Source organism: Monopterus albus, unplaced genomic scaffold, assembly GCF_001952655.1.
Source record: "Monopterus albus unplaced genomic scaffold, M_albus_1.0 scaffold12.1, whole genome shotgun sequence".
Classification (NCBI taxonomy): domain Eukaryota; kingdom Metazoa; phylum Chordata; class Actinopteri; order Synbranchiformes; family Synbranchidae; genus Monopterus; species Monopterus albus.
The window spans coordinates 3,342,383-3,365,090 of NW_018127892.1; the positions used below are offsets into that span (position 1 = coordinate 3,342,383).

The 22,708-nt window shown below is 42.2% G+C and overlaps 3 protein-coding genes across 11 annotated transcripts in view; 2 read left to right on the forward strand and 1 right to left on the reverse strand.

The window, feature by feature from the left end:
- Positions 1 to 4,968, forward strand: part of cabin1 (calcineurin binding protein 1) — a 46,791-nt gene extending 41,823 nt beyond the window's left edge. For 6 of the 8 annotated variants that reach the window (XM_020590622.1, XM_020590621.1, XM_020590624.1 and 3 more), the window contains 4 exons: positions 235 to 496; positions 2,691 to 2,849; positions 2,995 to 3,197; positions 3,288 to 4,968. In XM_020590622.1, coding sequence (XP_020446278.1) covers positions 235 to 496; positions 2,691 to 2,849; positions 2,995 to 3,197; positions 3,288 to 3,431 — 768 coding nt within the window. In that variant the 3' untranslated portion in view covers positions 3,432 to 4,968. The remainder of the gene's footprint in view (positions 1 to 234; positions 497 to 2,690; positions 2,850 to 2,994; positions 3,198 to 3,287) is intronic. The other 2 variants (XM_020590623.1, XM_020590628.1) reach the window with 1 other exon arrangement.
- Positions 4,969 to 9,773: 4,805 nt separating this feature from the next.
- On the forward strand, positions 9,774 to 12,372 carry tbx16 (T-box transcription factor 16). Its single transcript, XM_020590418.1, has 9 exons — positions 9,774 to 9,789; positions 9,948 to 10,104; positions 10,224 to 10,326; positions 10,655 to 10,819; positions 11,052 to 11,198; positions 11,286 to 11,356; positions 11,473 to 11,561; positions 11,651 to 11,864; positions 11,952 to 12,372. Exons 1-9 carry the CDS (start codon positions 9,774 to 9,776, stop codon positions 12,370 to 12,372), a joined length of 1,383 nt encoding a protein of 460 aa, XP_020446074.1.
- Positions 12,373 to 15,092: 2,720 nt separating this feature from the next.
- On the reverse strand, positions 15,093 to 21,156 carry klhl22 (kelch-like family member 22). 2 transcript variants are annotated; one of them, XM_020590504.1, is made up of 7 exons: positions 20,352 to 21,156; positions 19,317 to 19,482; positions 18,895 to 19,206; positions 18,316 to 18,725; positions 17,356 to 17,548; positions 16,954 to 17,187; positions 15,093 to 16,851 (listed from the first exon to the last, which is right to left on the reverse strand). In XM_020590504.1, exons 1-7 carry the CDS (start codon positions 20,606 to 20,608, stop codon positions 16,510 to 16,512), a joined length of 1,914 nt encoding a protein of 637 aa, XP_020446160.1. In that variant the 5' UTR covers positions 20,609 to 21,156; the 3' UTR covers positions 15,093 to 16,509. The 2 variants fall into 2 exon arrangements, with proteins under 2 accessions (XP_020446160.1, XP_020446158.1); XM_020590502.1 differs by having other exon boundaries at positions 18,883 to 19,206.
- Between the last annotated feature and the right edge of the window lie 1,552 nt (positions 21,157 to 22,708).

The window sequence follows — 22,708 nt, forward strand, 5'->3', positions numbered from 1 at the left end:
CTTAGGGGAAAGAGGCGAGACTAGTATTGCTGAAATGTGTTGTTTGAAAAGTTCATTGGTATCGACTGTGGCTCACTCTGCTTCTCCGGCACCGAGTCTCGCACCAGATTCTGTCTCTAGGGAAGAGGATCTACAGACGTCAGAAAACTACCTGAGCAGAGGAGGGTCCATGCTGCAGAAGGGTCCCCGAGGTCAGTCACATCCTCACCACCATTGCTCTTCTTCTGTCTCCAGCAGTCTGCAGGTGATACCCCAACAACACCCAAGTACACAAAGGAGCACCAGGACATCTTCTTCCCTGCATCCCTACCAGCGCCCGTCCTGCTTAGCCACTCCACCTGCCACCCACAGTCCACCCAGGACGGCCAAGCCAAAGTGGTGTACGAGCCCCTGAGCAAGCTGCCCAGACCTCTGGCCTCAAGCCTCCACGACCAGTTGCAGCACAGGAGAGCGGCTAGCCACCCCACTGCAGCCATGCCCCTCCTACCACACACAGGTACAGAGGCCTCTGCTCATACCATCTCCCACCATTAGACATTTGGTTAGTGGTAATTACACATGCTATTACAATCTTTGATGCTGCCGAGTGACTCTTTGCAGTTATCGGTCCAGTTTAGAGTTAATGAAAGTGCTTTAGTCTAAGTGACCAGCAGCGATCTATTTCCACAGACCTGCTACATCGTCGCAGACTCTGGCATGCTTGTGTTTTGCCTTCTAGATTTTGTCAGTCCCCCAGTAAGACTTTTAGAAATCCGTGTCCTCCAGACTGTCACTTTCTTTCTACCTTTATGAGCTTGGATAATCACTGTTAATCCTCCAAATGAATATTCTGTTGGATAAAATATTCTGTTATGTTTAATATATAAAAATGCGCATCTACACACTGTCTTCAGCCTAAATTCCCATGATGTTCTTAGAAGTCTGCAAATGAGCAATAAAATACCAACTCAACCCTTGGGCTTGAATTTCCAATAAGTACTATTTGGTTGTGTGTTCTTAACATTTAAACTCCTCTTTTATATTAGATGTGGCTCTCCTCCAGATGGTTTGTCTGTTTCTTTTCCATTTTCAGCAAGTGGTCTGAAGCTTCTTTAAATGCAGTCCCTAAAACCTTTGCTTTGATATCTGAAGACATCGTGCGGGGAGCAAAGTTGATGCAGGTGTTACTTCTGCGATCTGTAATTCAAAGGAATGTGGTGTTACATGGACTTTGCATAGGCCCAAATCAAGCAGAACCATGTAGCCAAATGGCATTTATTTCCTTGCAAAAAAAAAAAGGTCTAACCAGCAACACATGTAAAATGACTCGGGTACTGTGCTAAAACAGTCAGCCCCCGAAATAAGCAAACACACACTTAACTAAAGAGATTATATAAACATAATTATAGTGTTTCATGTTCCCCACCTACACATGCACAAATTCTAATAAGGACAAGCTCACCTGTTTTTTTTTTTACAAGTTGATACAAATTCATACTTGTTGCTGTCTGCTTGTGTATTGATTTTTTTGAAACATCTTTACATTTATATAACTCCTAAAATACAAACGAGTCAGCATTATTTCTTTAGTTTCATATTTAGTTTCATTGTGACAAAGCCACATCAAGATATCTGAGTGAAAAATCATCTCATTAATTAGCTGTATGGCAGGAATCTGTACTCCACAGCAGTTTGCATCTTGTTTTTGTCCTTGATTAGAAACCCACAACACCGCTTCACAGCAGCCTTGACAGTTCCGGTGGTGAGAGAAGCCTGTCATGTCACCTGAGACATTGACAGAGTGGTAAATTCAGCTTTACAGTTTATCAGAAAGAGAACGGGTCACACTGCACTGACAGTGCAGGTATTCTTTTCCTAAACACTGATTACATTCATATATTGATTGGAGTACAAATGTGAAACAACCACCTGTGCTGTGTGGTTATGTGGATCTGTTGCATGCAAAAGGAAGTTTGAATACACATATGTATGCATACACGCACGCACAGTTTAGCATCAAGCAACACTGCACCAGTGTGTATTATGTACTGTAATGGTTTCCAAGGTAACGTTAGAAGAGAAATCTGACAGAGTATGAGATCATTTTTGTTTTCATTTGTGTCTACAGTCAGTTCACATGCAGTCATTCCCAACTGCTGTTTAATGAAAGTATTTAAGAACATCTCAGCTGATTGTCTGATGATAATAAAGGCTCAAATGTATCTTAATGTTGTGGTAACTGTCTGACCAGATTTGTTAATTATGTCACAGAGCACTCGGTACAAACAGTAATGTTCTGACACTTTTACACCAGTTTAAATAAGACAGTTGTGTTTTACTCATGTGGTGTCTGAACCATTAACACATCTTGTCTTAAAGAAATCTGATAATGTGTAAACATTGCTTTATTTGACCAACACTACTGGGAATCTAGGCTTGGGTTCACATTAACAGCTAAAGCTCTGGCTTCTTGTTATCGCCCATATTTTTTTATGCCTAATAACACAAGCTAACATCAGACTTAACCAGGATTGTTGCTGATTAAGTGTCATAAAAGCTAAAGAAGATCAAGTTGCAGTTGGAGGGGAACCAATTAGATTATGATTTTTGTAAAGAATTAAGAGTGTTGTAAAACTAGTAAATACTTGTATGGTCCAGTGCAATAGAATGGTTTTACCATGCATTTGCCGATGCATTGTTTTTCCCGACAGAAGAGCGAGAGGAGCCCTCAGAGGGACTTTCATACCGACAGCAGGAGTCGCATCTTTGTCAGCAGATGAAACTCGCCACTGTATCCCAAGGGCAAGATTCAGCAGCAGGCTGGTTCCAGGAGGAAACTGCCACTTGTAGCACCACACAACCTTGCCCAGGTCAGAACCTTTGAATCAAAACTGTGACAGAAAAGGTCACAACAGGATACATGGACTAAATTCATATTCCAACCTCTGTCAGAACTTATACTGACTTCATATGCCTCGAAATATTTCAAACTGCCCTGTGGTTTTTCTCTCTCAGACCAGTCACAATATGCCAGCAATGATCAGTCAAAGCTTCCAGATCCCAGCCGGATCCGCTCCCGTGTCCCACCCAACATGCCAAAGCTTTTCATCCCTTCCACAGTTACTAAGTTCCCACCAGAAATCACAGTAACACCTCCGACCCCAACACTTCTCTCTCCAAAAGGCAGCATCTCAGAGGAAACCAAACAAAGACTTAAGGTATGCTGTATACATAACCACACATACAGTTGTTTCCACTGTAGTCTCGTCCAACACTCAGCAGTGACCTCTGCTGTCTCTCCCGTACAGAATGTCATCCTGTCGTCTCAGTCTGCAGCCACCGTCAAAAAGGACACGCTGAGCCAGCCGGCGCTGGATGTGCAGGAGACATCCAGCCAGGAGTCCTCTCTGGAGAGCGAGTCAGACGAGGAGGACGATTACATGGACATCTGAACCCCTGGAAGCCTCGTGTGCATGCTGAACCTGAACTCTTCTCACAGTCCAGCCTGGCTCTAAAAAAAAAAACAAAAAAACACAGTACTGGTACATGTCGCTGCTGCTGTCTTTGTTGATGCTTTTTTCCCTCATGTGCATTGCAAAAAAGAAAAAGACACTCCCAAACTGAAAAAGTGCAGTATTGTCATCGCCTGTCATGTCACGGTGTTGCTCTGCTTGTCATAAGTGGTGGTGTATATGGCAGACGGTGACGGCTTCAGTCTCACATGTCTGTAACATGTCATTTATGCATATCACACATCAGCTTATCGAGCTCTCCTGCACCCAGCTGTACACTGGATCTGGCATCAAAGACTTTCAGCCATTAAATCCAAACCAGTTCCTGTGTTATTGCATCTTTTTTTTTTCCTCTTATATGCTAAATGTATCGCCAATCCACAGCTATATGCTCGAGACCCTGCCAATCTGAGGTGCCTCAGTCTGGACTGACACGCAGCAGCATGTACCTACTGTCCTCCACTTTGGTCGTTTACTTTGGCATGAGATTTTCATCTGCAAGACGCATTGCATTGATATGTGAAATACTTCATTGGACAACAAAATGAAATGAGGACAATCGGCTGCATTCGCAGTGTGTGAAGTTAATAGGCCACACAGCCTCACAACCTGTAGCAGATTGGAAATGTTTACACTTAACATTTGGTTTGTTTTTCAGTTATCACTTTGTGCTATTTTTGTACTCACTGTATTTCTTGTAATATTTTGTCCTATATATTTTTTTCTTTTCTTTTGAGTGCATTTGTAGCTAAGAGGAACAGTTCTTACCAGGAGGAAGCCTGTCACCAGCACTGATCTGAATTATACGGAAAGGGGGCTTCGCTTATTAGAAATTAGCTTTTGTACATATCATAATCCAAAAATCTTTCCAATAGGTTTGGCTTTATTTGGTTGAGTATCAAGCTGGAGAAGTGTGCGCATGTGTGAGAGTGTAACCATTAAGGTGAGGGTCACTTCAGTTCCAGTCGACTCAGGAAACGACTCCCCGTTACCAGGCGCTCGATGTGGTCTTTCCTGACTTCAGTGGAATTGAAATGCAGGCTGACGGAGACTTTGTAATACAGATGCCTTTCCATAGAGACCACTTTAGTGAATTTGTCACAATCCTAGCTGAACTCAGAGGAAGACAACAATGTTTTTTACTGATTGTTTTCTATAAAGCGAAAGATATTTATTGATTATGTTTCTTGAAAGCTGTCAAAGTAATTTTTTTAAAAAAGGGCATAAATGAATAATTGTAAACTATCACCCTTGATTTAAAATATATTTGTATTTTATTTCATTAATTTTCTTTATTTTTTGGTGTAAGATAGTTTTCTATTGTGCAAAGCTTCTGGGGCCACCACGGCTTTAAAAAAAAAAAAAAAAAAAGACGGGCTTAAAGGCTTGAGCTCAGCGTGGCTCAGTGTGGAGGGAAGCTGTTCTCTGGACTAAATGCATTATAGATGTCAAACCAAAAATATATTTGAGAAACACATATTTGTTCTGTGTGCTACTTCACCATTCATAGTACTTTGTTGCATGTTTGCACCTTAGGTTCCTCAGATATAAAGGCAGACAATCTATTCAGACACTTTACCTCTACAGTGTTTCAGACATTATGTAAGGAATTAATGTATTAAAAACATACAGCATCAATTAATAATTTACTGCACATGTGACAGGTTCCAATTTGACCACAGTTTATCACAGCTCACATGTAAGAGGAGCAAACAATGGCATTATTCATACAACCTGAACAGAGTCAAGTTGTAGACTTACGGTATCATGGAAACTATTTTCAACAGTGAACCTAGATTATTGTTTTAACTCAGTATAGTGTCACTGTATCAATGTGTATTACAAATTCACTTTGTTATCTCTCATTTAACCAGGTAAAAGTTCCACTCAGATCCAAATTGTTTTTCAAAAAGGACCTGGCCAAAGAGGGCAGCAGTCAGTACAGTACAAGGAACACAGACAGTCTATAGGACAAATGCCTCTCAATATGAAAGAATAATGATTATTTAGGATGCATGAAATTTACTTGTCAAAAGAGAAGCTTCAGTTGAACAGTGGTGGAAAGTAACCAAGTACATTTATTCAAGTACTGCACTTAAGTACATTTTGAGGTATCTGTACTTGAGTATTTTCATTCTGTACTACTTCAACTTCACTACATTTTAGAGGTAAAAATTGTATATTTTATGACTTTAGTAACCAGTTACCTATTGGAACCAGATTAATACAAAAATGACAACATAATCATAAAACTATTGATCTGCACTGGAAAATTCACGAGCTTAGCTCCTCCTTTACCAGCTGCAACATTACATGTGATGTGCACGATAATCATCAGTAATTATAATCCAGTAATATCATACATTCGTGTAGAAAGTGCCATGTTGGAAAAATGAGTACTTTTAATACTTGAAGTTTGTTTTTACATTTTGTGTTGCTACTTTACTCAAGTGACGGGTCTGAGTACTTCTTGCAGTGGAAAGACTTCATTGCTAAGCTAAAAAAGGGTGGAGATTAATTTTGAGACCATTTAAAGATAAGTTCACAATTTTTCAAGTCTGTTTTAAAACAGCAGTCGGGTGTCCATATGTACGGTGACAAAGTCCTGCCTTCTGTTTATACTGCTCGTTAAAAGATCCTCTCAGTGTAAGTGATGGGGGACCAGATCTACAGACTTAATAAGCTTCAGCAGAAATCAAATCAACTGGAGCTCAGACTGCTGAAGCTTCATACTGTTTACAGAATCCAGTCTTCTGCATGGAAGACAGTGAAGGTAAAATCCTAAAATGTACAGCAGCCATTTCTGTCACAGCTGACATTGCTACACGACAACATTTCAGGTTTATGTTCAGCATGTGAGGCCTCTGACGCTGACACCATGCTATTTATTTTTTATCCTAAAGACTGGTCACTTAGAAAACACACCACAAAGTAACATCACTGTCAAGATGAAACAACTATGGGTCAACTCAGACCTGTTTGTCTCTGGAACTATTTTGAAATCTAAAAGACATGTCAAGCCTGTGGTTCCAGTCCCAGTGGTGCTGTGTAGACCACCCAGCTGACCACACTGACTTTGCAGTCAAAGGGCTTGTACACTCTGGTGTGAAGTCTCCGACACCAGGGAAGTCATTAGTCTTCATTAGCAACTTCCAGGAGTTTCTTAAGAAGTGCCGTGAAGTTGTCATTTGCCCCCTTTGCCAAACAAGCTAGATCTGAAGTTTGTTTTCTTATGTGGTGGACCAAATGTGAGCTTGCCCAGCCCCTGCCTGATGCAAGTGAAATCATGGTCGCTCCAAATTTGGCATGGAGAACATATAACTCTCATTCATCCATAATAAAGAATTTTATTTATCAATTTATTTTATAACCTCTGCATATTGTAAAGGAAATGATGAATTGACCTATATATAACAGAATTAGATTCAGTTGGGTGTCACTGTTGAAACTGTTGATAAGCGCTTGAATGCTTGGATGCCCCATTATTTCTATGTAGACCCTCCAATGCAAATTCACTTCTGGCACAGCATCTCAGAGCAGATAAAGTAACATTATAATGGACCTGTTGTCAGGTAAAGGCCTTTCTCCTGTGAGATTGTTCAGTCTCCTGTGACATCATGTTGTTTCCAACCATGGGGCTGCTATCGCTACAGACCCCTCAAAGTGGCCAATTAAAGCATCAAAAGGGCATGCTGCATGGCTAATGTGAGCGAAAGGTGTGAGATTTCTCGTCACTTCGCTCCAGGGGCTCTTTATTGGGCTGCTAGAGAGCCGTCTGATCCCCAGGCCCTGGCTGTATATTGGCAGCTGTTAACTGATGAGCACAAGGGGGATCTGCACAGTTAAAGCAAATGGCTGCACTGCTGAGGGTAATCTGGGAGGAAAGCCACAGTGGAATCAGGCATGAGTTGCGGTATCAGCCGGTATGTCTGGTCTGTCATCTCATCTTGTATTGAAACGATCCTGCTATCAGTAAATATTAATATGCTGATAGAGCATATTTGGGCCTTAATATATCCACCATGGCTTGAGGAAAACCTCCCCTGATGTGTCACCCAGTCCAAATCGCCCCCAGGCTGGCTGTTACATAAGCCAGCACTCCCTTCCCTGTCATCCCGCTCTGTTCCTTGCTTTTGTCCCCAGGCCATGTACTGAGGCCTTTACACCTGTCACCTCCAGACGCAGCATGTAATGGGATTGACACTGCCACTGCTGAAATGTGCACCTCAGCTCAGGGCTCTGACACACTCCCTGCTGCTATAGGGCTGAAGTGATCTGCAGAGTTTCTCTTGAAAATCTCTTTATTTCTCTCTAACACTCGAAAAGCAGTGTGAGCTTCTTTGCCCCACGAAGGACTTTAAGGGGATCCCCACGCAGGCCCCGAGGAGCTGGCTAAGCACTAAGTGATGAGAGCCACACTGAGCCTGTGATTAATAACTCCTTACCAGCAAGTGGTTTCGCATAAGGAGGATGAAAACACATCGCACTTCCTCAAGACCAGTGCCATCAAGGGCCAGAGAGGGAGGAGACCTGCATTAGGGCATTTAACATGCTGAAGTGATAATACAGAGCTCTTTGCATCCTTAAGTGCATCCTTACAGCCACACTGTTGTTATCCTTTTTATTGAACATCGACCCACCACAAAAGCCAAAAGACACCAATCAATATTTTCACAGGGAAGACTTTCTAGCACTAAACATCACTTTATGCACACTTTACTCCTGATTCTATGCCGCTACCTTAGACAATGTTGCGTGCCAAACCACTGCTTTAAAAACTTCATCTACATCATGCATTACACATGGCTTTGGTTACTGATCCGTTACGCATACAGTTACACAAAAGCAAAAGGTTCCTTTGTGCCAGGGTGTTAGAGAGCTGAGCTTCAGAAGGGCATTGTATGCAATGGGCAGACATGAGAATACAATGAGAAAAGTGGAAGTGGTGTGTGTGTGCTAGGAGAGAGGCTGAATGAGATGTGAAAGTCACCTCACTTCAAATTTTCATGTCAGTGGAAACAAGAGAAAACTGTGGTTTGATTATTTTCCTCTATGCTAATGCCTGCTGTGTTTAGCATTTGTTTTGGCTGTGCTAGCATGATACAGGCGGAGACAGACCTATGAATAGTGACACCCGTGGATTTTTCCTGGATGTGGATGGTAGTGGGAGGACGGTTGTTGTAGCAGCTCTTTATTCTCTAACCCCTCCTGTCCCATTCAAGGCTGACTTGGGCTTGTGGTGCTAACTGGCTGTTAATTGTCTGCCTATACACAGGGTTTTCTCCGCATGAGGAAACTTAGCTCCTTCAAGAGAAACTAGCCTAATGAGATTATCTACCAGGGCATGGGTCTGTCTAGACACCCCAATACGCAACACCCCCCTCCACCCCTCCCTCCCCAAACCACCACCTCCGCCTGGATTCCTGCATGCTTCAGAGAACGGCCCCAGGTAAAAGTTACCTGAAGAAAGAGTGCATGTTATCATCACACCATTATAGGTTTACGCAGAGTTTCCCACCCACTGTGTTAATTCCCTGATGGAAAAGAATGTAGAAAGGTTTGAAATTTCTATACTTCCAGGTCAATATGTTGTGAGGACAAAAATTAGTATAAGAATAATATTTCTACTTTGGCATGACTTGAAAATACTGCTGCTCCTCAGGTGTACACACGAATATCAGTGCATCATGTACCTTTGCATTACTATCAGTTGCGTCAAATTCATTATATCGGGTATTTACCACATTGTACAAATACACTAAGTAGCATTTTTGTCTGTGTCTATGTCTGTGTGAATGATATTTACACAGATTCTGGTGCCACAGTGAGGCCTGCTCTGTAGCAGGGAAGTCTGTCTATATTTGTTTTAAAGTCTCTTAGCAGTTAATAAAGATGCATTTCCTCCATCCCCCTTCCTGTGGGGACGGTATCAAGGCTCTGTTAAGTCTCTTTGATTTCCAGCACCCTCCAATCACAGTGGGACACTGTCTCATCATTGTGCCACTTCAAAGCTTGGGAATAGATGACCCCACCCCCTCCTGGGCTCTGCTTAAAAGTCACGGTCACAGCACCCTACAGGACCCAAGATCTCAGACATATCTGCTGTTGCAAGACTGAACAAACTTCTGACTTCCTTAGCTGCAGGATTTCTTTTACTGTTGCACATGAGACCAAAGAGGGAGCGCAGACCTGAAGAAATACTTGGATATCATTGAAAACTGGATTGCTTATTGACCTTCAATGCATGAACCTTTTCAGGCTTGCTATTGCTGAACCTAAAGAATGCAGTCCATCAGAGGTGAGTGGTGACTGGACCTTTTGGATTTACATTGGGCTTAACAAACAACAATTCCAGATTCCCTTCCGGTGCTGTCTTTACTAAAATGTACAATTCCAGATTCTCAATTCTGTCACTTTTGTTGAAGCATTGCTATAATAAGTCCTACTATCTTCCAGATGTGAAACCTAACTTCAGCAGCCCTCCTCCCTCCTCCATGGCTGCTGGACCAGATGCCTATCTCCAGGGCAACATCAGGATGACTCTGGAGGACCTTGAACTCTGGAAGACCTTCCATGAAATAGGAACAGAGATGATCATCACTAAACCAGGAAGGTAAGAGGATAAAAAAAAGGACATTTAATGCAAAATGTTTGGTAAAGAAGAGGTTCACTCAGTTTCTATGTTTGCTTGTTTTTCTTCCACACTCATATATTTTGTTTGATGTTTTCCAGGAGGATGTTTCCACACTGTAAAGTTAATATAACTGGCCTTATTCCATGTGCCAAGTACATCCTACTGGTCGACATGCTCCCTGAGGACGGGTTCAGGTATAAGGTAAGACAGCACTGGATTTTATTTTTTCTCTTATTCGATATTTTCAGCTGAGAAAATGTAGCCTTGGCTTGCCAGTGGTTTCTACTATCCCCAGACAAGACACCCCCTGTTTATCACCCCCCTATGCTGACATTGTACATCAAAGGGTGCTATCTCTTCCTGTTTTTCTATCCCCTGCTGGGAGTCCACTGTTCTACCCCCTATCTCTGTGGGTGGTACCAGCCAGTCATCACTCTCCGCTCTATCATCCTCTCACACTGTGGGAAAGGAAGAATCTGCAAATCACCTTTCTTTCTATGACAGACTGACTTCCTATGTCTCCTTACAGTGGAATAAAGAGAAATGGGAGGTGGCAGGAAAAGCAGAGCCTCAACCTCCCTGCAGGACCTACTTCCACCCTGACTCTCCAGCCCTGGGGAGCCACTGGATGAAGCAGCCCATCTCCTTCCTCAAGCTCAAGCTCACCAACAATACACTGGACCAGCACGGCCATGTGAGTAAGACCATTCCAAATGGAGTGCTTAAGAGCAGCTTTCTAATTCCAAATGACAGCCACATTGCTGTTTTGAAGGATATTAGACAATTGAGAGTCCTTGGGTCACAAAGTATTAGCGCATATAGATGGGATGCTTTGATAGTAACAAAGTGGCTATTTGTGAAGTGTGCTGCAGCTCAAAGAGCTTAAAATACATGCTCAGAATTAATCGCTCGCTTCCTATTTGCAGATCATTTTGCACTCCATGCATCGCTACCACCCGTGCTTCCACGTTGTTCAGGCAGATGACCTGTTCAGTGTCCGCTGGAGTGTTTTCCAGACCTTCACCTTCCCTGAGACTTCCTTCACAGCAGTGACTGCATACCAGAACACCAAGGTCATTTGCCATCACTGGTAACCAACACAAATGCCACACCACACATGACTGAGATTTTAACTGAAGTGATGTCTCTTTCACCTACAGATAACAAAGCTGAAGATCAACCACAACCCATTTGCAAAAGGATTCCGGGATGAAGGCACTAATAAAAAAAGGTGGGTATTACAGACATCTGAGTGCAGGTCGATCGATGTTTGGTTATTTTATTTGAAAAATGATTATGGCCCTGCGCTAAATATCAGTGAACGTAATGGATAATGTTCCTCCATAGGCGTACAAACAAAAAACCAGCCTGTCTTGAGAAGCAACCGAAGATGTCAGACATTTTAAAAGGGGACTCAGAAGAGGACACACCACCAGGTGTCGACTCCTAACTCTCTTCAACCAGATGATGATTTTGCTTCCTTGCCCTGTACCTCTAAGCTAACCCATGACTTGTGTCTTCTCAGATTTCTGCCAGTCATCATTTGAGGGGTACGACAGAGAGGAAGGAGACTTGGCCAAAAGCAAAGAGGCCGATGCCGTCAAAGTGGAGCCTTACTCCCCCTGGGTTGCTGAGAGGGAGCACAGTGTGAGGACTGACTCTCCTGCTGAGGCAGACACCAGGGACATGTATAACACAGAGCAGCTTGTTCCTGCATCCGCTTCCTACCAGCCATACAGGTGAATACTGGTAAAGTTATGAAACATTAAAGAGCATAATGTTGTCAAGATAAGCAGGACACTGACCACCTTCCTTTCACTCTTCAGGTTCCATGAGTATGGGAAGTCTCCCTCTCCCTCCTCCAGCACCGGCAGCAGCAACAGCGGATCAGGACGCAGCAACTTTGAGTCCAGAGTTCCTGATGTCGCCACTGTGCCTGACCATGACTCTTCAAAGCCCCGTACACAGGAGCTTGGCCCTGCCCCTTGCGGCCCCCAGCATCTCCCTGGTCCTCAGGACTACACCGGGGTCCTGAACATGACCATGGCCCAAGCCGGCAAGCCGGGAGTGATTGGCCACCACATCTACAGCCCCTACAGTGCGGAGCAGCCCCTGGGCCAGTGGAGCGGTCCTGGTCCTGCCCAGTATCCCCCCCCTCACCACCTGACTCCTGACTACACCACGCAAGCTGTGCACCATGGCTATAAAAAAACTGCTGGTGAAGGAATCTTCAGTGTTAATAAGTGACTGAGAGTGAGTTTTACTCATGCTGCTGCGCCATCTTGCCTGAATGCTGATCCAGCGCTCACAGCTATAAGAATGCATGCCTACATAAGGCTGAGGGCCAGAGGCCTGTGACAAGAATAGAAAAACTGGAAGAGGAAAAGAAGTAAGGAGCCGCCTGTCGCTGGCTTCTGTTCAGACTAGCAGGATTCAGACTGCAGTTACGCTGACTGAAACTTTAATGTGCTATGCCATGCTGACTGTCTGTTTTATTGTTTGTCTATTTATTTTGTATTTTATCTCATATTCGACTGTAAATATTATTTTTGTAAATGTATGTGCAATTTATGTCTATCTTTATATTGTGATGTGATCTGAAAATAAAAGCCCTGAAGTTTAAACGTAAGATATCTTTTCTTCCAGTAGAACACTCTCCAAGAAGGCACCTAATTTACATATAACTTACAGCATAGTGTCCTACTGTTAAACATAGATGGATGGTGTGAATAATACATGTATTTTCTCCTGTTACTCCTTATACTTACATTCAAATAAAATGTGAAATTTGACGGTTTTTGTTACACAAGTTGCAGAATCTGACTTTCTGGCTTTACAGGCCATGACAGTGCTTCAGATGCAGCATCTGCATACAGCAGGTTTACTGAATGAATGTGACTGAGCAGGTTGTAAAAACGTCTTTGTTTGTGAGTGCACATCTGCAGACTTTGGACTCAGTTAAGCAGCCCATCCTTTGTTGCTGTTTGTTTGCATTTCCTCTTTGTTGACCTAATGAGGACCACTCTGTAGCTTCAACAGGCCCAGCATTCATTAAAGACATTGTATTGCTGTGACTCCAGCTCACCTGCTGAGGTTTACCCACCAGCATCATAAAGCATTGCACCACTCTCATTCTCCATCTCAATGAGCCTTAAAAAGCATGAAAATGGGGGGCTGTTGGCTCCTTTTCACAACTGAAAGACAGACTGGGCCCATCTCCTTCACCCTGGTTGGAAATGAGCTGCTAATGACTATTGTAAAGTCAAGTGGGGAGGGGTGGGAGGGAGGAGGAGGAGAAATTGTGGAGTGGTGTGGATTTTATTTGGTGGAATTCATTATTTTGGAGGCTTCTAGAACTAATATACCTAACCTTCCCCAGTTGAAAGATGCATGCACTTCATTTACTCATTTCAGTTAGGATAAAAAGTGAGATGTCTGTGCTGCTGGGCGAGAAGGTCGGCATGATGAAGGTCAACTCCTGAGAGAAAAACACAGCACCTAGTCCGCATTTTGATTAAGATAAAATCATACTTTGAAGACCTGGGAAAATAAAAACCTGGATAACCATGAATGGGTTTTTGCCACAGTTTTACAATAACACATGAGAGCGATTTGTGTGTATTCACAAAACCTGTGTTAGTGCATAATACACAATAGTGTCAGTTTTGGCCTCTCTATAAATGCTACTCAGTTAAATCCTTTCCTCTTAAATATAAAAAGGATGTCAATGCTTACAGCTCCCCTTGTCAGTCCAAGTCAGAAATAACTGTGTAGTATTGTTCTTTAAAACTGAAAGTTTTTTTTTTAATTTTCCCTTTAAAAATAATTTGTTTATATTTTTATTGTATCATGGAGTAAATATTTTTCAATTAATTATTCTTAATTTCCAAACATGAGTTGAAATGTACCATTATTCGGATCCCTTTTTCTCATATTACTGTAAAAAGTGATATAAAGAAGTATTTTTATATGGGTAGGTAGGTAGGTAGGTAGGTAGGTAGGTAGGTAGATAGATGTATCTATTTTTATAAAGGCTTTCATTTGTAACAAGAGAGTGAAGGGTGAGCGATAAGGATGGGGGAACGTTTTCTGGAAGCCAGCAGGTCAGAATGGACACTCGGTCCTTTTTGTTTAAATGCTGCCTCCATATCATGTCATGCTGATGCTGTTTGATCATTCACATCAGAGCTATGTTACAGCAACACTGAATGCAGTGGCCAGCCTGCTCCGTAGATGAATGCAGTGAACAGGAGCCAGAGTCCAGATCTCCATCCACGTGTCTTTATCTGTCCTCTACTGACTTATTGCCTGACTTCGGACCATCTCCCCTCCCACACAGCAGGAGAAACAAGAAGTGAGCACTTAGTAAAATTCCCCCGACACATACACACACACTTACAACTCCACTGGGTTTAATCTGCATAGCTCTACATCAGCGTGTAATTTGGCCCTTTTAATTGCTCCTATAATGGTCCAGCAAAGAGCACCAGATCGACCTGCACTCAGATGTCTGTAAAGGCCCCTGATGAGGTTAAGTGCACAACATATGTCTTAAGTATCCCCCGGGTGGTTATATGACTTTAAAATGAAAAGACTGATGCATAAATGCAGCAGATTGTTGATCCTCAATGTCCAGTGCTAGTGTCAGCAGACAACTTGGAGGGGGTTGGCACAATAGTGTGAAACAGGGGGAGGGGGGCATTCACTTAGGGCTAGCGGGGGGTAACAGATGTAGATGAAACAGCCTCAGAGGGGAAAGCAGCAGTCAGCCTTCATAAAGCTGATGGAGTATAAGGCCAAATGGAGAGGAACTAGCAGAGACTGGTGGAATAAAGAGCACAAGGCAGCTGCCTTCAGCCAGTTCAAACAGGAGAGACAGTCAGGGCCATAACCAGGATTTATGGAATACTTAGGTTAGTCCCCAACGCCTGGACGAAAAAAAGAAGAAATACATGTTATTTGTTTGATGTTCAGTTATATTTTCTGCATGTTTTATTTAAATACAGTTCATCTGAGGGAATTCCTTTGGATATTAACAACTGCTTATAGCACAACAAAGCAAACTCTGAGAGGCCTGTTTTCCATAGTATTAGTACTAGATAACACAGTTCCTTCTGAGAAAGGTTTCAGGAAAACAGTGTTGTAAAACTCTGATGACAAATATTAAACTCTTTATTTTATTCACCTAAAATTTAAAACACTAAGACCAGCCTTCAAAGAACCCACCCTCCCTCCGGTCAGCTAAACCTCACCATTTCTCCCCAATATGTCAGAGCACATGACCTCACTGGTGGCCAGCTAACATGCATGCATGACAAAAATAATATATTACTAATTTTATGACATTTCAAAACTTAGCAATAGGACACCCATGCAGCATCTTTCTTAAGACCTACACTCATTCTCATATGATCAAGAAAAGTTTGTTTTAAAATACACTTTTTCCTTGAGCTTTTCATTAACAGGAATAAAGGATGCATAGTGACGGGGGCATTTAACATAAAACCTGCTGATATCATACTGAGGAAACAAAGAGTTTGATTCCAGAAATAAAGACATCTCAGAACTCTTCATCGTACTCTTTGGGATTCAGTATGAGAGATTAATGAAAGGATACAAAAAGCCATAATGGTTTGGTTTCTATTACACACCTATCAAGATTTGATGCTCAGACGTGGCAACATACTGCGAGTTACGGCCTACAACCTGTAGCACCGTCATCTCATCAATTAGGTACAAACACAAATCAATTCAACAATGTCTTTTAAAACAAACTGTGATATCAGAGGCACAACAACCAAGGCCCCCAGCTCCATGTTAACATACAGTAAAAAATAAACACTTTATGACACAGGTTCAGGATGTAGCCACAAAAATACAAGGCACAATGTTAAAAGTAATGATAATTCAGTAGTTTGGCTGTGATGATAATCCCACTGTATAGTAGTTACTGGCTATAATTCTAATGCTAGGGTGGGCATTAAAACTCAGTTATAAATGGCCATTAATTATCAGAGAGGTGAGAGGACAGCCTTTCTCTGGAGAAACTCAATACTAGAAGAATACATCTACAGAGAAAACAGTACTCCATATTACCATGTTGTTGCATGGCCTGTAGTTACCACTGCTTTAATTCACATAAAGATAGAAAGGTTCCCCCTAGGTTAAGGATCAGCAACAAATGAAAGCATTAACACTTGAGCTGGCAGAGATTTATGGTCAGACTCTTTAACAGTGTCACACAGTTTATTTGGAGGCACTCAAAGTGGTCAACATGCAAACAGGACATGATGCTGCTGTAACCACTGCCACAGAAAAGCTGAATAAAAGGTACATCACAGTCTCAGTCTCTAGTGCCCACAAATTCAGTTCAACACAGGTGCTTCAGTCCTCACTAGAATCCTCTGAGTTGTCCATTTCCACATCTTCCCATGAGGCCTTGGTGCGCTGTTCCCAGCTCCTGGCCTGGGCGAGCACAGCAGGGGGCATGAGCACCACACAGGCGGCCAGGCCAGAGACTCGCTCCTTAAACTCTGTCTCGTTCTCCCACTCATCTGTATCCGCGTTGTACATGTGAACATATTTCATCCTGTTGCCTTTATCATGAGAGCGCCCTCCCAGGATGTAGATGTGACTGTTCAGCACAGCTACGCCCGGTTCTCCATGGCCAGCAGGGATGGGGGTCATTAAAGACCAAGAGTTGGCAGTGGGGTCAAAGCATGCCACCTGAAGAAAAAAAAAGGCAAGGGGGAGCGGGGGTTCATTAATAAAAGTGCTGTCAAAGCTGTATTAACCTCCATCAAAAGGTGCCTCTCTGGCATATGATACCTTCAGGACATCACGTCGATATCCACGCTCATCATTGCTTCCTCCAATAACATAGATGCATCCGTTGACAGCAGCCATGCCGTGCCACGCCCGCTCCACTGGTCCTTCTGCACATGCTGTCCAGTGATTGGCTGTGGGGTCAAAACAGTAGGTTTCTCTGAGGTACGTCATTCCTCGGCGCCCACATGTTATATAAATTTTCCCATCCAGCACTGCTCCAGCGTGGGCGTAAACCTGAAGGGAAGGTTAGTATTAATGGAAATTCAAGGAAAGGGGAGCACTTGGTGTACAACAGGAGAGTCCAATTAATGATACGCAGCCTGGTGTGTAGCACCACCATGTGCATGGCGGCAGGATTACATGCATTGATTTCCCAACCATCTTTCAGATCACTTCTCTTACTTCTCTCTTTAGGGGTGACACAAATTCCCACATATTGGTGTGTGGGTCATAGCGCTCCACTGAGTCCAGTTCACTGCTGTAGTCTCGCCCTCCGATGGCATAAATATGTCCGCCCACCACACATACACAATGGTCAGCATGCTGCTGCTGCAGAGGCTGGATGGCGCACCAGCTGTTGTGACGAGGATCATATCTGGGTAAAACAGACACATATCAAAGTAACCAAGGAGAAATCCGACTCCAGAAATTCCATTTTCAGTATGACCTGTCTCACCACAAGGTCTATTTCTCTTGTTGTCTTTTGATTGCATCACATGATCTTCATCAGCAGATGGAGTATGCCAAGTTGTCACAGAAAGGTTGATGTTCAAATTGGCTTTTTTTTTTTTTTTCTGAGCGCTTTTTCATCCACTGGTGAAGATGATGTCACACGAAGAGCCAATAAATGAACCTGGCAGTGACACTGTGTTTTGAAGTGCTGCTTCTAAGGTCAATGATGAACTTTGTACTTCAGCCTTTGAGCCAAAATGGAAAAAAGGCTCTTAAAGAGTTCAAAATGAACACTCGAACATCTACATTTGCATGAAAACACATCTGTTGATGAAGATCATGTTATATGACTAAAAGTTCTTGAGCAGCGAATTAAAATTTACTTGGTCTAAAACACACTCAAAAGGGAACAAAATTAGAGCTGAAACAATTAGTCAATCAATCAAATAGTCAAATCCACAAAGAATTGACATAACATTTTTGATAAATGACATGTATCTGAGGATGTCGCCATCAGCTCTGAGCTACTGTTATGTTTTATAGACTACATGGTTATTTATGTAAGAAAGGTCAACAGATTAATCAATAATGAAAACAGCTGGTAGCTGTAGTCCTATATTGATCACAATATGAACCAATCATTATGTTTGTGTTCTTTTTAATAGAACAAATGTTCCTGTGGTGTCTCACCTCCAACAACGGGTTTCTGCTCGAAATCCACTGGTGTTCTTGTCTCCCCCAATAAGATAGACAAAGTTGTTGAGCACAGCGATGCCTTGGTTGGACATTCGGGTGGTGTGAGTTGCAGTGAGAGTCCTCCACTCCCCCCAGCTCGGGTGGAACACCTGAACCAAGTGTTCGCTGTTTGTGAGGGAGCTGGAGCTGAACATTCCCCCAAAGCCCAAGATACAGTGAAAGGTGGAGCGTGGCTGGGTGAGAGGATTCTGCAGGACGGGCTGCCACACCTCCTGCTCGTGGTAGCGCAGGGCAGCCGAAACAGAATCCTTCAGTGGACACTGGTTCAGTCTGCTATGCAGCCTCTGCAACACTTTTTTGTCAATCAGGCAGAAACGCACAGCATCAAGCATCTTGAGATTGTCCTTTAGGTGAAAAAAAAAAAAGGTAATTCAAGCAGCTACAGCTCAGGCAATGTGTGGGCAAAACTGCAACACAATAAAACTGAGCAGGTATACAATCAACAACAGTGATGTGTGTATCTGATTAAACCTGAGAGATGAGTACAGAATGAGGACACACCTTGGCACTGACCTGCAAGTACACCTGGTCAGTTTCCAACTGCTCAGCACTGTAGTGGTAATGAAGTGCTGCATCGTACACCTCATTCTCAGTGTTTACGTGAAGCTCATCACTGCTCAGCGCTCGAAAGACTTCATGTTGGGGTAGCTGGCGATACGCGTCAGTTCGATACAATGTCTGAATGTTCCTGAGGATATAGGAGTGGACCCTGGCATTAAGTTGCTGCAGTCCATAGACATCAGCTAAATGAAGTACCTCCAAAATGTTGCCCTCATCCAGCCAAGAAAAGAGGTAATCACAGCAGAAGCCAATGACATTCTCTATCTTTAAAAACAAAACAAAAAAAAAACAAACAACAAAAAAAGGACAAAAGGTTAGCTGATCAAATTAAATAATAAACCACTTAATTTAGCAAAAGAGCAACAGTTACTGACCTGCACCAGTGTGGCAGCTATCAGGACTTCCTGAACGCACTCCAAGTCTAATTCAATCTCTGACGTGTAGATATAGTCGAGTATTTTTTTCATGGCCATATAGGATACTCCATGAATTGGAATTTCCTTTTGCTGAGTCTCCCGCAGGCCTCCAGCAAACATTCCCCTAGTGGAGAAGAGTAGTGGATTGTTATGTTGGGTCAACCTGGTGGCCCAGTGATGAAAAGATGCATAGCATGTAGCCACAATGACTCGAGTTAGAATTCTACCAGGTACTTTGGTTACACAATATCCACATCTCTGTGAACTCTGAGGTGTCCAATGAGGACAAAATTGAAAAAAGAAAAGGCTCAGAAATCACATTACAAGTGAGGAAAACAATTATGATGCTGGGATTTCTGGACATTTCACAAATCCTTCATAAGCTTTCATCATAATATTTGCTAAAAACTAATATAAAGTACAAAGTGATAAACTAGCCCCAATATTCTTTGCCTTCACATTCAATACAGCTATTTCTATCACTTCTAGCTTCATACACTTGGACATCAGTGACTGTATCTGAGAGCAACAGCAAAACCCACAACATAAAGCTAAAATAAGTGCAGATCATATGACAATAATGATAAGCTACAGGGGACGGTGCACAGTAGGACTGTACACAGCATGTTTAAAGTGGACTCTACACCAAGCCTTGGCTGTGTCTTGTGATGTGGGGCTGCAGACACTAGTCTTCACTGATTAGATTGTGCTCATGTCTGTAAATGAAGACATTCATAAGAATAAAACTAGTAGTGTAAAACAGCTAGACTGGGAATACACTTAGTACCCTGGGAAGCATAGTGGTCCCTGGTATACATTTGTATTTTGCCTAAACAGTGTGTTGCTCTGTCTGTACATTTGTTTTTAAGTTTATTTTGACTGTTTTCTAGATGAATGGAAATAAGGCTGGGGTTTGAGGAAATAAAAAAAAAAACTAAAGAAAAACAGAAATGAGTGAAGAAATTGAAAGTAAAAGGCTTGCTGAGTTTTTACCTAAAATAATCGCAAGAGGCTGCCAGAAGTATACGGTGGGCTTGGATGGGTCGACCCTCCACCAGCAGCACCACATCAAACAAGACGCCATCCTGCCTGAGAGCCAGCAGGCCGTCCAGCAGGCTGCGGAAGTGGGATGAACTTCTGTAGGTTTGTCGGCTCGGGCGTCCTGACGAGCCAGCGTGTCCACCCACTGGATTCAGCTTTATATCCTCAGCCATTGCAAGATACTGATGTTCTGGCTTCATTACGTTCATCTGTCTAATGCTAACATCATTTTGAGTTTTCCCCTCACTTAATCTGCTGTCGGTATGAAGATAAATACAGAAAAGGGTGGGCAGCTAGAGGCTAAAGAAGTGTGGCTATGGTTGCTTTAAATGTTACTACATAGTCACTGTAACACCACAGATTTGTAACTAGTTGCACTGTGTACACGGTTAATGCTGTAACTTCATCTACAGAGTTATTGGAAAGACGTGAAACTAGATAGTGACATATACGCACTAACTCCTAGCTACCACGCTGCTAAGCCGTGAGCTAATGTCAACTTCAAGCACCGAAGAACGTGAGCTAGCAAGCTAACAGATGGTTAGCCTAAAAGCTCACATAACGCACTATAACAGCAAGCTGGACACTTAAAAAGCGGAGAAAAGACAGCATTAAAACATCTTAGTGTCCGTAAAAAGACCAACCGTTTCTTATTAAGCATATGATGACACCCAGTCCCTTTTCCTGACTTTCTGACAGATCAAAACAGGTCTGTTTACATTCTGATATGAGGCGGTGAGCTCATGCCACTACTGGCCACTACTGTCGTAGACGTTTGTCACGTGACACACCTTTAAAACCTTTCTTTTTCTTTTTTTAATAATAATAATGATGCGTTGATTTTGTCATTATATTCTCATTAGCATACCCCTGGCTAAGTTTCAGATTATTTACATTAATAAAATAAGCTTTTTAGTTAAATGATCTGATATGGTGACTCTTTGTGTCAAACACAAGAGGATGCTGTTGCCTACTCAAATGTCTATGTGTGCCTGCTGTCTCTTACTTTAAAGTGTCTGAAGTGAAAGCACTAATGAAAAAGAAAGGTCACTTTAAAAATGTTTAATTATTTATGTACTATTATGTGTGATTTATTTTAATGTAGCTCATTCAGGTTGTCTTTTATCTGACTAATGCTGTGTAGTTAGTCATTCTGTGTAAGTGGAGCCACTGAACGATATATTACAATTATACCCGTACCCATGTTAATGCATTCCATTTACTTTTCCTAAATACAGGACGTCTACTTGAAATGAGTACAATATGGTATTACTACATTCTTTCTTCACTACTGGCACTTACTTCAAAACGCAACATGGCACTGGAAACAAAAGTTTATTTAAGCAAGAAATACATACTGTATAATATCATTCAAATTTAAATACATTTTTATAACTCACTAATAAAAATATGATAAGAATAAAACAGTGTTTAAATCCTGCTAACTGTTTGCAGTATTGATCATTTTGGTCTCCAGCTGATCAGATAATTTCCAGATTTATTTTCCATTGTTTAGTAATTGCATAACTACAGACAGGATTCCCAAGGCAGCCAGTCATAATGCTGTTTTTATAAAAACCTAAGCTCCCATATTTCTCATGTTTTACAATCTCATTCATCTTCTGCTGAGGTTTCAATTTGCATATATCATTTCCTGACACAACGGATAGATTTTTTTCCACTTGCCAAAACACTGTTAATCCATAATCCATCACTTGATTTATAATCCAGTCTAATATACACTGCACTGGGGAGCACAAGGTGAATTTAAGCAGGGAAAGCGCCTCTGGCTTTCTGTCTTGGGTGCAGAAATGTCCTTTTCAAGTAGCAAATCATGGCTTTTTTTGCCCTGACATTTTGCCTGTATCTGCCATGTGACTTGAGAAACTCTATATTTTAGTTTCCTGAATAGCAAACACCACTGATGCTGTCACTCCACTAATGTTAGCTTCTACTGTATCAAGTCTTTGACAGCTAGACATGAAACTGTGATTAACCGACTCTCCAAGTCTCTGAACTCTACTGGAGGGATGAACACCATTCTTCTAACAGATATTCCCTCATGTGTTTTGATGATGGTGGTGGAAATGCTGTCTAACACGTTGCTCCACCCTCTCCCATAGGTGTTCAGCTGGTTTGCTACTTGCACTGCATTTTTCCTTGTCCTCAAATTATCAAAACAATCATGGACACACCCAAACACCACTTGTGCCAGAGCATCTTGATCAGAGGCCGTGGATTGTCAAAATCTATTGGCAGAGTCTAACAAGTGTCTGTCAAAATTCAGAAGTGGACAGTTGTTTAAAGCA

Coding starts and splice junctions, on each gene's coding strand:
- tbx16 (XM_020590418.1), top strand. Junction 11,199..11,285: donor CTGCATACCAGAACACCAAG/GTCATTTGCCAT, acceptor TTTCACCTACAG/ATAACAAAGCTGAAGATCAA. Junction 11,865..11,951: donor GCTTCCTACCAGCCATACAG/GTGAATACTGGT, acceptor TTCACTCTTCAG/GTTCCATGAGTATGGGAAGT.
- klhl22 (XM_020590502.1), bottom strand. CDS start 20,608: ATGAACGTAATGAAGCCAGAACATCAGTATCTTGCAATGGCTGAGGAT. Junction 19,483..20,351: donor GCCTCTTGCGATTATTTTAG/GTAAAAACTCAG, acceptor CTTCTCCACTAG/GGGAATGTTTGCTGGAGGCC. Junction 16,852..16,953: donor ATCGACGTGATGTCCTGAAG/GTATCATATGCC, acceptor TTTTTTCTTCAG/GTGGCATGCTTTGACCCCAC.